This window comes from Podarcis pityusensis (genome assembly GCF_964106645.2).
Source record: "Podarcis pityusensis genome assembly, chromosome: 1".
NCBI lineage: Eukaryota > Metazoa > Chordata > Lepidosauria > Squamata > Lacertidae > Podarcis > Podarcis pityusensis.
In genome coordinates, this window is record NC_138028.1 from 45,707,353 (window position 1) to 45,723,795 (window position 16,443).

Here is a 16,443-nt window from a genome sequence, read left to right on the forward strand (position 1 = left end):
GAGCAGCTGAACGCGCGAGAGAAGGCCTCCGACCCATAGGAGCCAACTGCTGGGGGCGAGGGGTCTGCAGTACCCCCCTAAAATATTTGAGGGGTCTGCCCCCCCCAAGTTGCTTGCCATTCAAACAGTGTGCATGCCCGCGTCGTGTGTTCGATTATGCAAGGCAGTGCTTGCTTGCCCCCTCCCCCCCGCAAATATTTTTTCCAAGTTGGCACCCCTGCTCCTACCACTTGCAATCACTAACAGGAAATGAGTTTCAAAGGAGCGGGGGAACCTGACAGGAAAGCAGCACCTCTCCTTCACTAAGATTCGTAATGGTAATCTGAGGTACAGCAGCCACAGGTTGGGTTTTCAATGAGTTTTACCGGACTCGGGTTAGCCCAGTAAACACAGCATGTGGCCTCACGTGAAATTCCAACTTTGTAATATTTCCTGCTGCAAACTTTAAACTTATATCCTAACAAAGGCTCAAAGGTAGAATTAATTATAGACTTGCTGGAGATTTTTGTTTTCTTCTACTTCACGGAGAACATAATAATATAAAAATACACCTGCTGGATCAAGGCAGTGACCCATCTAGTCCAGTGTCCTATTCTTACAGTGGCCAACCAGATGCCTGTGGGAAGTCGGTAAGCAGGATGTGAGCTCTCTCTCCTGCTGCAGTTTCCAGCAACTGGCATTCAGAAGAATGAATGCTGCCTCTGACTGTGAATGAAGGACTTAACCATTGGGGTTTGTTGCCTTATCCTCCATGAAGCTGTCTAATCCTCTTCAAAGCCATCACAAGTTGGCAGCCATCACTGCCTCTTGTGGGAGCAAAGTCCATACTTTCACTATGTGCTGTGTGAAGTGCTTTCTTCTGTTTGTCCTAAATCTTTCAAGGTTCAGCTTTATTGGATAGCCCCAAGTTCTTGTATTATGAGAGGAGAAAAACTCTACTCTACCCACTTTCACCTCTTACTCACTTTCTTCTCTAAACTAGAAAGAGCCAAATGTTGTAACCTAATGGAGTTTCTCCATCCCTTTGATCATTTTGGCTGCCCTTTCCCAACTCTACCATTTGCTTTATGAGGTGAGGTGACCAGAAGTCTACACAATATTCCAAATGTGGTTGCACCAGAGATTTGTATAATGTACACCATTTGTAGTTTATTTTTGTAGCTGGGAATTCTTAGATGTCCCTTATACAAAAGCTTTCTCATGTTTGAGAAAGCACTCTATCAACATAATGAGTCCCCTGTCTGCAGAATTGTTATATCAAACAGATTTATTGTTATATATAACAAAAAACAATCGGCCACACACCCATTATCTGATAAAACACCTCTTCCAAGCAACATTCTCACAGCTTGCTGTTTTCTTCACCTTGTTTTCCATCGAGGTGTTTGCGGAAGAAGGTTTGAATCTGACCCCATGCATCCACCTGTGCTGCGGCATGAGCCCTCGGCTCCCCTCCCCAGATCACTGGTCTGCCCACCAAGAGATGCATTGAAGCTGCGCACATAGGAAAATATGGAGGCTCAATATAATGTCCTGCTCCAGGATAGCAAATTATCTCAGGTTTTTCTTTTCCATGAGCCTGTAGCCGCTTGGAGGCTTCCACAGCAAAGAACTCGCTCTTAAAGTTGTGGTCATCTTGGCCTACGATGAAGAGGAAACGTCCTTCAGCCTTCTCCAGTGGAATAAAACTTTGGCGATCGGGGCCCTCAAGTGGGTTGTTCAGGACATCCAAAATGTCAGCAACACCAGACTTGTCTAATTTGAGCCGCTCTACACTGAAACCAAGAGGTGGAATGGTGATGTCCTTGTAGTGCAGTGGCACAGCTATATTGGCCACAGAGCTATTAATAGTGGCTGTAACAGTGACACCCTTTAAGAAAGAGGCCATAGAGATACACAGGTCACCACCTTTTGAGTGTCCCAGCAGTCCAACTCCTGGACCTTTAACCTAAAGAGAAAGAAAGAAAGAAAGAGGTGAAACGAAAACAAGATACATACAGTATGTGCCCCTCCCCCCCCACATGACTAAGCTGTGGGCAAAAGCTCATGCTGCTCACCCTTAGTTTGGCAAAAGAAAAAAAGCTGAGCTGAGAACCATTTCACATTTCTGAACAATTTATCACAGTGACTGCCCAAGGCTTGCCTGCTTTGGTTAATCTTTGCAGTCAAAAATGGAGAAAACTGTTGCTGTGGACTTTAACCTTTCAGTGTTTTTTTATTCCAGGAGCTTGGCACAAATAATGAATTTAAAATATTAGTGCAATACAAGTAAGCATGTGATGATCAGAGTTCAGCTCAGACAATACTCTCAAATCAGCAATTCAACAGCTCTCAGAATAAGAATACTATGGAATATATACTTCTGCATATACAGTGGTACCTTGGGATGTGAACGGGATCTGTTCCGGAGCCTTAGATGTGCTTCAAATGTATGGTGTGGTTCTACACACAAGACTTTCCAGTTTCAAATGTAGCACCCTCAGAAGCTTGCTATTTTTGTGAAGGCTGTCCACATATGGCCCTACCTTTGGATGTTTCAGCATATAGTTCAGAGCTTCTTCAAAATACTCCAGATGAAATTCCTTCATATTTCTGGGAAGATCTTCATAAGCATAATAGGCCAATGCTAATGTTACAAAGCCATAATTGGCCAACAGACAGGCTCGGTATTCCTGAAGTCCTCCTCCTGTTCCTGAAATATCAATGATTCCAGGAAAGGGACCATCACCTATAAAAGACAGAACGAAGTTGCATTATCTTTTTTAGACTTCTTTAGAATTCACCTTATTGAAAAGAAAGCCTAGCATGGAATCACATAATTTTAGTTTTGGAAGGGACCTTGGAGATAATTTAACTCTGACCACTTGGGTTGAAAAGACCCTTGTCGATGACCCACTTTAATGGCTGGATCCTTCATAATACACTTTTCAAACCTGTTCATATTAGCAGATCAAAAGCAGAGAATGAGAGAGTTTGGAGTCTGAGGTGCCAGTGAGGAGTTGTTGTTGAAACAAACCCACGTTTCCAGTGAGCAAGGCTTGCTACGAAATACAAAGGAATAGGCAAGGTACAGGGCTAGCTCAGCACCATCATTAGACACAGTAGGGCAAATAATCAATTCTCTCTCTTTACACCTTTTAGCGTGGCCCCGGCCGGGACAACTTCCGCCTCACTGTATTTGTGAAGTCTTTTAAGGTGCCACCAGACTTGTTTTGTTGCCAACAAACTTCTGCAGCTCTTCCTTAATTGTGGGTTTTTTTGTTTGCTTGCTGGGTGCCGTATCTTTCTCCCTTTCTGAGCAGGAAGAAGAGGAACCAGTTTACTACAGGATGGAGAAATCCAAGCTAGGGATGTGTGTGCCCTTCCAGAAGTCGTTCACCACAACCACTCCCATGATCTCTCTGAAACTAAGCTCCGCTGCCTGGGACTAACGAGCTCTTTGAAATGCAACAACACGTGGGGGAGCTGCAGCTCCTCCACTCTGGCGTTGCGTGTCAACGACACGAAGCGCAGGAGCGTCTAGAAGGCCTTAAGAAGGCCAGACACAAGAACTTCCCACGCTGGAGGAATGGCAGATGAAACTTATGGACTATATGGAATTGGCGGAAATGACTGGTAGAATCCGTGACCAGGGAGAAGAGTCGATGGAGGAAGATTGGAAGAAATTTAAAGACTATCTTCAGAAACATTGCAAAATTAAAGAATGTTAGAGTGATGTTGGACTGAAAATAAGCGGTTTCCAGCTGTACAGGTTAAAGTCAATGATAGACTAAGATTAAAAATTAGGATTAAAGATGTTTAATGAAATGGAAATTTGACATTAAGAGGAAAAATCTCAACGTTATACAATATTAAGACTAAAGATCTGGTTTAAAGAAGTTGAAGTTATATAATTTAATATTTTATTAAAGCTAAAGATTGGGATTAAAAAAGTGGAAAAGAAACTGCTGGACAAACAATTTGGATTGGAATACAAAAGGGGGAGGTATGAGGAAGTCCAGAAAATAAGTAACTAAAAAATGGAAATGGAAAAGAGATATTGTTTTTTTAATTGTTATGTTTTTTATTCTTTTATTGTTGAATTTTGCTTTGTGTGTGTGTGTGTTTTTGCTATATGTATTGTGTATGTTTTTTTTTCTCTCTCTCTTTGTTGTTCAAAACTTTAATAAAAAATTTTATTAAAAAAAAAAAAAGAAGGCCTTAAGAAGGCCAAGCGCGGGGCCACTCACCCGGGGGCAGGAAGAGGGTGGCGCGGACCCGCCCGTCCCGCACGGGGATCCTCCGGACGCCGGCGCGGAGGAAGCCCCTCTCGTGGGAGCCCTTGGCGAGGACGCCTCCCGCGAGGCCCTCTCCGTGTCCCTCGAGCACCTCCAGCTCCAGGCTGAAGGGGCGCTGCACGTCGCGCTTCACCAGCCGCCTGAAGGGCGTGCGCGGCTTCAGCGCCCACAGCAGCCCCATCGGCTCCAGGCCGGAGAAGCTGCCGCCCTCCAGCGCCGGCGAGCGGCTCAGGTCCAGCTGCCCGCTGCCGTCCGCCCGGTAGAGCGCGAGCGACTCGAAGAGCTCCCCGACCTCGTCCTGCAGCGACGCCCGGAGCGTGACCTCTTGCTGGGGCCGCAGCCCCGACACCGAGATGCCCAGCGGCTCGTCGAAGAGGCTCCGGCCGGCGGGGGAGAAGTCGATGCGGGCGTCCATGAGGGAAGCGCTAGTGGAGGCGGCGCTCTGAGCGGCTCGGCTTGGGCAGCTGCCGGGGCGGCGAAAGGCGCAGCAGGGTCTGGGACGCAGGCGGAGTCCCAGGCCGCGTCCCCAGAGCAGGCGCACAAATGAGGCCATGGCAGCGGGGCAGCGGAACGAGCTGTCAGCCTCAAGCAAATCAAGCGGCGGCGCCACGTCTCGTGGTTTCAAATTACACAACAATTGTTTGGAAAGGAAATTCGTTTGGGGCGGAGGGAGGAGGCTGCCCTTCGCACAAGGCCTTTCCCCCTTCTGCCAAATGGTCACCGTGTAGTCCGAATCCACCGTGTCCTCTAACTCCTTCATTTAATTCAGTGGGGTTCATGGGCGTAGCCAGGATTTATATTGCGGGTGAGGCAGGGTCGATGTCAGGGGGCCAGAACCAAGTTAGTTAAGTATTTCTATTTATTTATTTACTTGGTGGGGGGTGGCAGCTTGCACCCTGTGCCTCCCTTGGCTACGCCCATGGTGGGGTTTACCAGATTTAGATCCTGATCCTGAATCTGAATGGATATCCTAAAATTTAGAAAAAGTTGTTTATCCCTGAGGTGCAGGTGTAAGACTTATCTCTCTCTTTGTCTCTCGTTTGCTTTCCTGTTGATTGCCATATTATATGTTGAAAATTAACAAAATACTGTACTGGTTTCGGAGGAAAAGCAAAATGGCCCCTCGCTCCCCACAACCAGAGTGCTGCAGTAACTCGTGAGAAAAATAAAAAAATAAAGAGTAGGGAGCTCCAAATGTTAACATTCACGTTACAGGAAATTCATGTTGTAAACAGCCAGACGGACATATTCCCAGGACAAATGCCAGTGAGCAAAAGTTTGCCTTCTGTATTTATTTATTTCATGTAATGTATAATAAATGTCAGTTTGATGCACCCAACCTGAAGCATTCTGGAGATCTTCGACTAACTTGAATGCTGAAAACTTGTGCACTCTAAGGTAGTTCAATAAATGTTACTTCACTAGCTTTGTTTCTCTCCATGTTTAAAAAAACCAACAACAACTTGTGAAACAGCAGGTTTAATACCAAACAGCCAAAGGGGACTTAGCTTGGCAGCTCTATTTAAAATCAACAAATCAAAATTGACAGAATGTGAGTACATCATTTGTAGCCTGGCAACAACTGTACACAAGTAGAAGGGAGGTCTGAAGAGACAAGAATCTGATTTCTAATGTGCATGAATTTGCGATGTGCTCCTGCTCCTACAAGAGCAGATCTGTGAAAGCCATTCTGAAAGGTTAGTACAAACTTTTCAGTCTTCATAAAGAACAAGAAAAAGAAATACCCTGGAATCCAAAGAAGCAGGGATATGAAATTGGCTGAAGTTGGGAGTGGTTCACATAAAAACAGAGATTCTTGTACAATATTGCAATGTATATTTTCCAACTTAAACTTAACAAAAGATTGCAGAGAACAAAGAAGGTGACTGCCCACAGTGGCTTGTAGTAATTTAATGTAGAGACCTAAGTTCCTAATTATTGTAATCACAACATTTAAAAAAATGATTGTTGAAAACATTTCCATACAGTAGCAGGAATTAACGTAGCATATTGTATAAATATTACTGTATTTTCTCAAGTTTAACACTCACCTTTTCTGGCCAAATTACAATGTGAAAATTAAGGGTGTGCATTAGATTCGATGGCACATTTACATTGGCCAGCAAATACATTTTTTGGTTTCAAGGTTTTGAAAATTGAGGTGCGCATTAGATTCGATGGCACATTAGACTCACGTAAATGTGGTATGTTCTGAAACATGGATGTTACTTTAAGAGAAGACAGCAAAAACATTTTGGGGCACCTTAAAGATTTACAGACTGGCTGTATGATTAAGAAGTAAGCCCCATTAAGGCTAGTGGGGTTTCTTCTCAGGTATAGCTTGCAGCCTCATTGTGGCATAAGTGTTATGAGAGGGAGTGAGCACTAAAAGAGGAAAGAACAGGGTTATAAACTAGGATAAATGCATAATTTTAATCAATAAAATTAATATTTAATGTAGTTAAAAATTCCTAATAACTCATCATGAGCAAGTTTTCTTTGAACCATAGATCCTTAAATTATTCCAGCTCATGTATTCCAGGCAGAAACAAGTCCTGCAGGGTGCAAAGCTGACAGCAATAACATTTGCAAGTAAGAAATGTTAATAGCACTTAGGATTGGATTAGGGTACTGAAGGAAAAGCAATATTTGTGGACAAGAACTGACAATGTCAAGTGCACAATAATAGGATAGAAATCTTACCTCTTGATGCAGAAAGGGATAACTATTGTCAGCACAGTGAAAAATATTTTTTGTTTGTGTGCCAGGGCAAGTTATGCTTAGTTTAAGATCAGAGATTCACAGCAGCATCCTAATGACATTTACTTGGACTAGGACTTTTTTTTAAAGCTAATGCTGCTGTAGCTCCAGCAGCTTCAGCAGAGCAATGGTTTAAACACAGATAGGGTAATTTGTAGGTTGTACTGTAGAGTAATAGGCTATTGAAGCAGTACTCCTAGGATCCCAAGTGCCGACATGACATGAGTTTTAACCCATTCTGGAGCATGCCTTAGTGACAAAGAGGTGACACTAGAAGAAGAAGAGAAGAGTTTGGATTTGATATCCCGCTTTATCACTACCTGAAGGAGTCTCTTTTCCCTTCCTCCCCCACAACAAACACTCTGTGAGGTGAGTGGGGCTGAGAGACTTCAAAGAAGTGTGACTGGCCCAAGGTCACCCAGCAGCTGCATGTGGAGGAGCAGAGACGTGAACCCGGTTCCCCAGATTACAAGTCTACCGCTCTTAACCACTACACCACACTGGCTCTCTAGACTGGTGAAGCAATATGCTAACATAGTGAATGATAATTTCCCACTACTCTCTTTCTGCTTATAAAGAGCCAGAAGTAGAGAACAGCAGATGGGCTTCATTTTGTCCGTCTTGAACAAGCCTTTTCAGATGAGATCTTTCCCAGTTTGCATCTGTATTAGAATTGTGTTAAAATAGGTTTTTTATTGTTGTTTGATGCCCTGGGTTTCTTTGGTAGGAAGGGTAAGATATAAAATAAATCATGCATGATAGCATCTCCTCCTCCTTCCACATCACACTGCATCCACCATCAAAGGTAAATAGGTCATCATGGAGATTCAACGATACCAGCATTCTGCAGTGATAGCCTGTTTGGGGAAGAATTGTGGTGTTGGGTGTTTGCTTGAATCAGGCTTCCTCAACCTCGACCCTCCAGATGTTTTGAGACTACAGTTCCCATCATCCCTGACCACTGGTCCTGCTAGCTAGGGATCATGGGAGTTGTAGGCCAAAAACATCTGGAGGGCCGAGGTTGAGGAAGCCTGGCTTGAATCTTAAAAGAATGGTCTTTTACAATCTGTTAGGATTATTTATTTTCTCTCTGTGGTTTAGGAAAAGCTTGAGTGTCCCCTCAGAAAACAGTGGGATATCTGTTTCTTTACACAGCCGTTAAGTCTAACTTCTAAAGATTTATGAAAAGTTAGCCACTAGTGAGGAGCCTCACCAGTCTTGAAAGGATGGAAATACCAACTTTTTTCAAGAGCAAAAATCCCTTCCCCCTTGAGTCTAGTCTGAAGGCCAGAGTTGACAGACACAGCTTGCCATCTCGCAAGGCAATGCTGTCTGCAATGAGGGCAAAAATGCCTTTCATGTACCAGAGAGATGTTCGTCATGCTGAAGAGCACTATGCAGAATACCGGAAACAATGCCTCCAGAATGCAGCCAAGAACCTATATTTTTCTAAAGAAGCTGTTTACCACAGAGGGGCAATGCTTCAGTCCTTTAAGGACTATGACCCCAGGGGATTGTATGATTTTTCCAGTGTCATTCAGAGAAAAGAAAGTGAAAATGTTGTTGTCAAGAAGCAAAGGCGACCAAGTAGGCTCAAACCTTTGAAGAAATTACAGTCCCTGGAAATGAAGCCAGACACGCCTCCTTCCAAAGAAACCACCGCTGATGTTCCTGTCTGCATGGAAGAGCTTATCTGGAAAGCCAAGGTAGAAAGCACACTTTCAGAGCCAAGTCTCCTGGTACCTATTCCACCTCCTCCCCCTCCTCCTTCTTGTGAACCTCTTTACACACAGGCGTTCCTGACAGAACCTCATGAGATGTTAGGAGACTTGACAATCAAGAGGTCAAAAGCAAGACCCCAGGGCACCACAGTCCATGAGCCAGATCCTGGGGACCTGAGGTGGGAAGGAACAATGTTGGTGAAGTTAAACAAGGCTACAGCTCAATTCATTGTGAATAATCAGCCCACCTGGGGAGGCTGGGTTCAGGGTAAGCCACCAGGTTTCAAGAAGCAAAAATATAACTGGGAAAGCATCAGGTACGTGCTTCCTGATGAAAGCGATGTGGAATTACTGGATCAGATTCAGGCTGAGGATACAGTAGTGAAAGGTCAGATTCAAATTCAAATAGATGAAGAGAAGAAACCGGAGACACCTCTCTCTGCTTATTATTATAGGTAAGACAAATAAATACCTGTTTTACTGGAGCATCAAGGTGTGTTACATTTAGATGCTAAACTCATTATTTAGAAACATGCCTAATGGGATTGTGATCTTAGGTTTAGCCCTATACATTTTTGCTATAAAAGCTGCTCTTTCCCCTCACTTTCCAATCCTCATTTGAAGGATGATGGGACAAAATATGGGTTTCTGTGACACCCCCATGAGGGCCATTCTATGGGTAATTAGCTAAGTAAAATTACACAATATATGATAAAAACAGTTACAAAGCAGCCTAAAAATTAACAGATGAGTTTTTAAAAACGCAAAATGGACACATATGGCAGAAAGTTACTCATCCAGCTGGGAAAGCTGGTCAGAACAAAAATGCCTTCAGTTGCTACTAGATATTGCAAATATTTGTTGCCCTGCTCTGAGTTACTATGGAGCAGCTTTCTGAGATCTTTGGAGCTTGAAGAAGACTTCATTACCCTGTATCAATTTTTTCAAAGGGAACACAGAATCAGTTATTTGAGCACAGTCTGTTTTGTTCAAAACCACCATGGTGCTCTCAGAAACCTACTTAGCGTCCACCAAGGCCTCATAATGTTTTTATGCATTTTTTAATTGATGGTTGCCTTCTTGGTTGGGGAAGGTGCCTGTTTTTGGGGCGTGGGCGTTGCTTGCTTGTTTTACTGTGTTTTTTGTGGGAGGGTATTTTAGTTGAGGGGAATGTGTTGCTTGTTTTGGGTGGAGGTACTGAACATTACTAGTTTTTCTTCTGCGAAATTGGTGTTTTGTGGTACCACAACACTTTCTCAGGATTCCCAAAAGGCTGAGGAACCCCTGCATTAAAAGGATGACCTGGAATAGAAAAGAAACAAATAAATGGCCAGGATAACACTAGAAAACTATTGTATATATTTGTACCCCACCTTTTCCCCTGACGGGCTCAAGGCAGCTTACAGATAAAATAAGATCAGCCAAAAACATAGAAACAATTAAACATTAATAGAATCAAAACTATCAATAAATACAGCACAGCACCAGCCCTTTCATTAAAACAACCAGTTCCCAAAAGCCTGTTGGATTAAGAATGTGTTCACCTGCTGGCCTCAGGTTCTCCTTTTAATAAACAAAGGTAGAGTAAAGTAGGTCACAATTCAGTAAACTCTGTCCTATTTGCAAAAGATCTTACAGGAATTATACTCTGAAGGAGGAAGAGTGTCAGATAAAAGGGGCAGTAATTTCTAAATGAAGCATATACTACATTTGCTATGCTGTAACCCTCCCTGGGGAAAAAATAAGAAATGTAGTATTATCAACAATGCTGCTGGTGTAAGCTGAGGTTGCTGAGATCATGTACATAAAATGCTTTAAGCAACTTGGCAACAGCAGTTATTTTTGTATATATTGGGTCTATACAACTTGTGGCTCCCCAAGCCAAATGAGCCTGTATTGAGTGGTGTTTCTGCAAACCCTGGCAGACAGCAAAGGCATGTGATTCACTGAGGCTGGGGCTTCAGGGATGCTAACCAAGCAACCAAGCAACCAAACAGAAAAATAATTTTTGGTTTTTAGGGCAAGTGCCAAAAAAGCAAGAGGCTAGGCTGTTTCTCCACCATCACTCTAGATTCCCCCCCCCCTTTTTTAAAGATGGATTCTTTGCAGCTTTTACATATACTTGGCACTGGGCATGTTGGGGGGCAGAACTCTGTTTTCTGTCAGGTCACACTGAATTCTGTCCCCAAACTTGCCTGAGACCAGTGCTTTTTTTTCTAAAAAAAAATGTTTAGGGGTAGTCTCATTTTCCTACTCATATTGAAATACTGCCCCTCAGTGAGGCCAAACTTAGATTCACAAAATGTTGAGCGGTATGCTTACCCCTGCGTCCCCCCAGAAAAAAAGCACTGCTTGACACTGCAACCCTCAATGGCAGCGTGGTCCCCCTCTGGGCTTTGCCCAAGGGCCCTTCCCAGGTACCCAAATTCTTTACTTCAAGAATTGACAACCCTACCTGGTAGGCTTCCATATGTGTGTGATGACCTGTGTTCTTGTTCTGAGTGAATTGCAAATTGTACAGTGCTCTCAGCTGGAAGTATGCTTCTCATTTCGCAGGGGGCCATCTTTCCACATGAGAGGGCGTGGTGTGGAAGATTCAGTTGATATAAACAAAACTGCGGATGATATAGCAAAGAAGGATCTCAGACATCTGGCACGTACTAAACTTCGAGAACGGCTGAGTGCCCGAGTTGGAAAGTACTCATACACTACCCAGAATGTGTTTGAACAAGAGCTCTATTTTGGTAGGTAGAACTATAATTCCTTTTGCTTAGCATTGTATAGATATGAACGATCCAAGCATTATTTGGATCCAAGATTACTTGCACAAAGATCAACTGCATTGGATCAACTGTGGGATTCATACAATCACAGCTCAATACATTTCTGGTGATGCTTGGTAGCCTGTGCATATCCTGTCATTTTTCTGCCATCCCATCCTAAGTTGTTCCCTGTCACATTTTTAAATATTATACGTAGCTGAGTCCAGGAAAATTAGGAGAGAACTATTTGTATGCACTTATTTTGTGCGTTCTAATGGTCAGGGGTCCCTTTAAAAAGAGAAGGGATGCGGGTGGCGCTGTGGGTTAAACCACAGAGCCTAGGACTTGCCGATCAGAAGGTCAGTTCGAATCCCCGCGACAGGGTGAGCTCCCGTTGCTCGGTCCCTGCTCCTGCCAACCTAGCAGTTCAAAAGCACTTCAAAGTGCAGGTAGATAAATAGGTACCACTCCGGCGGGAAGGTAAACGGCGTTTCCGTGCACTGCTCTGGTTCGCCAGAAGCGGCTTGGTCATGCTGGCCACATGACCCGGAAGCTGTACGCCGGCTCCCTTGGCCAATAAAGCGACATGAGTGCCGCAACCCCAGAGTCGGTCATGACTGGACCTAATGGTCAGGGGTCCCTTTACCTTTACCTGTTTTGTGCGTTATTTCAGTTTTATTCTCATCTACCTCAGCAACCTTGGGAAGGCTGAATTATAATGATCAGAGTATGGCCTCCCAGTAAGCTTTGTGTCTGTGCTGTGATTTGAACTCCCCAGGACTCCCCCAAGTCTATTCTAGAGGTACAATGTGATGCACTCCAAATGTTGTGGACTACTTTTCCCATCACCTTGCCAACAAAGGTCCGTATAGTTAAAGCCATGGTTTTCCCAGTAGTGATGTATGGAAGTGAGAGCTGGACTATAAAGAAGGCTGATCGCTGAAGAATTGATGCTTTTGAATTATGGTGCTGGAGGAGACTCTTGAGAGTCCCATGGACTGCAAGAAGATCAAACCTATCCATTCTTAAGGAAATCAGCCCTGAGTGCTCACTGGAAGGACAGATCGTGAAGCTGAGGCTCCAATACTTTGGCCACCTCATGAGAAGACTCCCTTGAAAAGACCCTGATGTTGGGAAAGATGGAGGGCACAAGGAGAAGGGGACGACAGAGGACGAGATGGTTGGACAGTGTTCTCGAAGCTACAAACATGAGTCTGACCAAACTGCGGAAGGCAGTGGAATACAGGAGTGCCTGGCGTGCTCTGGTCCATGGGGTCACGAAGAGTCGGATACGGCTAAACAACTAAACAGCAACAACTTTTACCATAAGGTCCAGCCAGCATAGCCAGTGGTCAAGGATGATGGGAGTTGCAGTCCTCAACGTCTGGAGGGCATGACATTGACTATTCTTACTGTAACCCCTACACCACACTGCCTTTCATATGCCACCATAAAGTTCTGGGCAACAGGAACTGGATCATCCCTATCTAGTTGTGGTTTCTTTTGTCTTCTGTGTGTATTTAGGGTCAGCCAAAATTGTCCATCAAAAGACCAAGAAGGATCTTATTGTTATGGATAATCATTATGAATATTATAAACAGCTCCAGCAATGCTACCCAAGGCCTCCAGAGGTCTGGAGCTTCATGCCACCAAAAAAGACAGGTAAGAGGCGATTACGTACTTGTTCCATCCCACGGGTCCAAGTACAGACTGGGACAAAGAATTGACTGATGCACTGAAGCATCCATCTGTAGGGATTCCAAAGAAAGAGGCACAGAATACCAGAGTGATCACTTCTAGGGCTTTAGGATAAGAGACATGTCAAGAGACTTACATACAGCAATGCAGGATTCCTTGTCGTGCCTCTCCACTCTGTCTTTGGGTGACTAGGAAGGAAAGCAGCATGGGAAGGGGGGGGGAGGCAGACAGACGGACGGAGGGAAAAGGAGGGGAGGTGGAGCAGAGCAGGTGGACCCTGATGGCCACAGAGGAAGTCACCAACGGTGTGTGAAAGGCAATGAAAAGCAAACTTTTTGAGTTTCTGGTCTATGGTCTCTCCTGACTTTGGAGGTGTTGATACAGCTCCTTGCTAAGGGCACAAGGGAGCCAAGGTACACCTCCGCCTATTCAGTGTTTTCTGAGATGGATCACTCCTCCTGCTCTCTACACAGGGAGGGCCATGTTAATCTTTATACTGCATTCTTCTACCTTTCAGTGGGAAGCTCCCCTCCCCTCAGTTATCCCCTCCACCTCCATCGTTCTGCCTGGACACTGAAGTCCAGCGCCAAGGGCCTTCTGGTGGTTCCCTCGCTGCGAGAAGCCAGGTTACAGGGAACCAGGCAGAGGGCCTTCTCGGTAGTGGCGCCCGCCCTGTGGAACGCCCTCCCACCAGATGTCAAAGAGAAAAATAACCACCAAACTTTTAGAAGGCATCTAAAGGCCTTCCCTGTTTAGGGAAGCTTTTAATAGGTTATTGTATTTTAGTGTTTTGTTGGAAGCTGCCCAGAGTGGCTGGGGGGACCCAGCCAGATGGGCGGGGTATAAATAATAAATTATTATTATTATTTTATTATTATGATGGCAGTGGTGGGCCTTGGGGTCTCAAATTTCAGCATGCCCTGTGTGATGGCAAAATTCGGCACGCCCCACCCCTCACCTTCCGTAGCCTCCTGTGGTGCTCCTGAGGCTCCTTGCCCAGTACAACCAAACTGGTCACACTCCCCTAAATCCGCCTCTGGTTGTGGTCCTGTCTCCTCTGCAGGAACAGGACTTTTGGGGAGCTCTAGTTCCTTACAAAGCCAATTATTGTTCCTTCTGCTTTACTTTCCCTATACTAAATAGGATTGAAAGAGAGCCTGGCTGTTTTTTTTAAAAAACCTTAATTGATTTCACAAAGCGAATGAATTTTCCTAATAATAAAAATCCTTAATTGATTGGTCTGGTTTGACTTACTTGAATTAATTTATTGTTGGGCCATCAGCCATCTTTCTCAATTATTTTATAAGCTAGTGCTGCAAATCTCCACATGTGAGCTGGTAGTATTTTCAAGGTTGAAATAGTCTTGGTGTTTAACCCTGTTCCAGTTTTTCTTTCTGTGTCCATTCATGTCATTGTTGGCAAGGGTTAGTATGGATTGCTACTAACCAATTTCCACTGAAACACTGCTGGTTCAGTTCATAGGGTACAGAAGGGAGCCATCCATTGGGCAGCGCTTCCCTCTGTCATCGAACACTTCACCAAAGGGAGCGAAACCGAATCCCTTGAACCAGCTAAGAGAGAGAGAAGATATTTGTATGGAGAGACTGATCTGGATGTGTCTGAGGAAATCTGTATCCGTAAGACTATGCTGGAACAGTGGAAGGCTGCTTGGAAATATGGTGAGCATTTTATCGTCTATAGGCCATTAAAATAACGACTGTTTTCCTATTGATTATCATTGCTATGGCCAATAGTTGTTAGATGACATAACTAACGTGTTTCATTAGATCAGCTGATAAAAGCTTGCAAACTCACATATTTGCAATGGATAGTCACACCTATGGGTTTTATTGTGACATTTTTCTTCCCTCTTTTTTGTAAATATTTGTAAATCAGATCAAATCTTGCTACTTCATAAAACAAACATTAAAGCCAGTTATACATTCCAAATTTAAAAATTTCAAGGGGACTTCCCATGTTCTGGATGTCTGGAGAAAATCTCTTTTAGTTATTCCTGCATTCATCTCTCTTGTTTCCCCCCAGTTTAATAAGTCCTATCTTAACTCATTGTTTTATTTACAGATAGGTAGCCGTGTTGGTCTGCCATAGTCAAAAAAAAAAAAAAAAAATTATCATTGCTACTGGAAGGATTTTTTTATTTTCATTGTTTTATCTTCACAGTCCTGGTGCATGACTCTCTATCATGTCCAACAAATCTATATTTCTATTAACATGCAGGAGGCAGTTTATTCTGTGTTGTTTTCCTTCAATTGATTTTCAGCATAGTCCTCTCAGTGGCCCTATCTTTCATTTCAGTATTTTATCTTTCAGGCTCTGGGCTCTCTCCCAACTCTCTCCGTACATGCCAACTCTCCTTCTTTTGATCGGATTTATGGCACAGCAATCTTTGAGTTTTTAATGAGTTAGTATTCCAAATATGAGTCTCCCATGGTGTTCCAAATTAGTGTTCCAAGTTAGTGTTCCAAATGTGAATCTTCCATCAAAAAGCAATGTCGTGGGGTATATTTCAATAATTGTTTGGTGATTGTTAAGTTTAGCTCCTCTAAGATCCAGGTTTGCTCCCCTGGGCCCTAGGGAAGCCAGCCAAAATCAAAGATTCACTCTCTCTTTCACATTACACCATATATTAAAAAGAAAACTCCATGCAAGTAAATGCAGGTTTTTTTATGTGACATATTCCCCCAATTATGATCTGTCAAATGTCCTCAGCTCCCCCTGGGGGGAGGCTGTTTCTTTTTCTCCTGCTCCACAGCTGCCGTGTGACATTTTTCTTCTCAATGCTCAGGTCCACGATGGCATTCAGCAACTATAGAAGGATTAATCAGAGACTTGGCAGATGTGCACATTCAAAATCGGGTCAATGCTATACTTACCTGCGCAACTGCTGTGCTTGAGCGGCCCCATGAAGTCCACGATGCAAGTGATGAGTCAGGTATAAGCAGCTTCTACTGGAAACTGTTGTAACTTTTGTTGTGGTTTTTCTGGTATAGCAGGCTGGTAAGGTGGCACAACTGTTTAGGACTGGAATACAGACTATCATGGATCCAAGTACCTCTGGTTTATAGACAAAACAGCTAGGGTGTCATCCTACCCAAATTAAGGAGAATGCTTAATTTAACACAGTGAGACTTACTTTCCAGTAAAGATGTATATGATTGCACTATTAGGATTGTACAGTTGAAACCAACTAATCACACTGCTCCA

At 43.8% G+C, this 16,443-nt stretch overlaps 2 protein-coding genes across 5 annotated transcripts in view; one reads left to right on the top strand and one right to left on the bottom strand.

Moving 5' to 3' along the window:
* Positions 1-1,249: 1,249 nt before the first annotated feature.
* LOC308470342 (acyl-coenzyme A thioesterase 1-like) lies at positions 1,250-5,644 on the bottom strand. The gene is made up of 3 exons (XM_080993500.1): positions 4,230-5,644; positions 2,526-2,728; positions 1,250-1,948 (listed from the first exon to the last, which is right to left on the bottom strand). The coding sequence occupies exons 1-3, from the start codon at positions 5,035-5,037 to the stop codon at positions 1,343-1,345; spliced, it is 1,617 nt and encodes a 538-aa protein (XP_080849626.1). The 5' UTR covers positions 5,038-5,644; the 3' UTR covers positions 1,250-1,342.
* Positions 5,645-5,872: 228 nt separating this feature from the next.
* The window catches only part of HEATR4 (HEAT repeat containing 4), a 51,257-nt gene continuing 40,686 nt past the window's right edge, over positions 5,873-16,443 (top strand). The window contains exons 1-7 of one of the 4 annotated variants that reach the window (XM_081021851.1): positions 5,879-5,974; positions 6,788-6,869; positions 8,139-9,213; positions 11,315-11,502; positions 13,045-13,182; positions 14,694-14,897; positions 16,025-16,171. In XM_081021851.1, coding sequence (XP_080877977.1) covers positions 8,264-9,213; positions 11,315-11,502; positions 13,045-13,182; positions 14,694-14,897; positions 16,025-16,171 — 1,627 coding nt within the window. In that variant the 5' untranslated portion in view covers positions 5,879-5,974; positions 6,788-6,869; positions 8,139-8,263. Of the gene's footprint in view, positions 5,975-6,787; positions 6,870-8,138; positions 9,214-11,314; positions 11,503-13,044; positions 13,183-14,693; positions 14,898-16,024; positions 16,172-16,443 lie in introns of all 4 variants that reach the window. The other 3 variants (XM_081021853.1, XM_081021854.1, XM_081021852.1) reach the window with 3 other exon arrangements.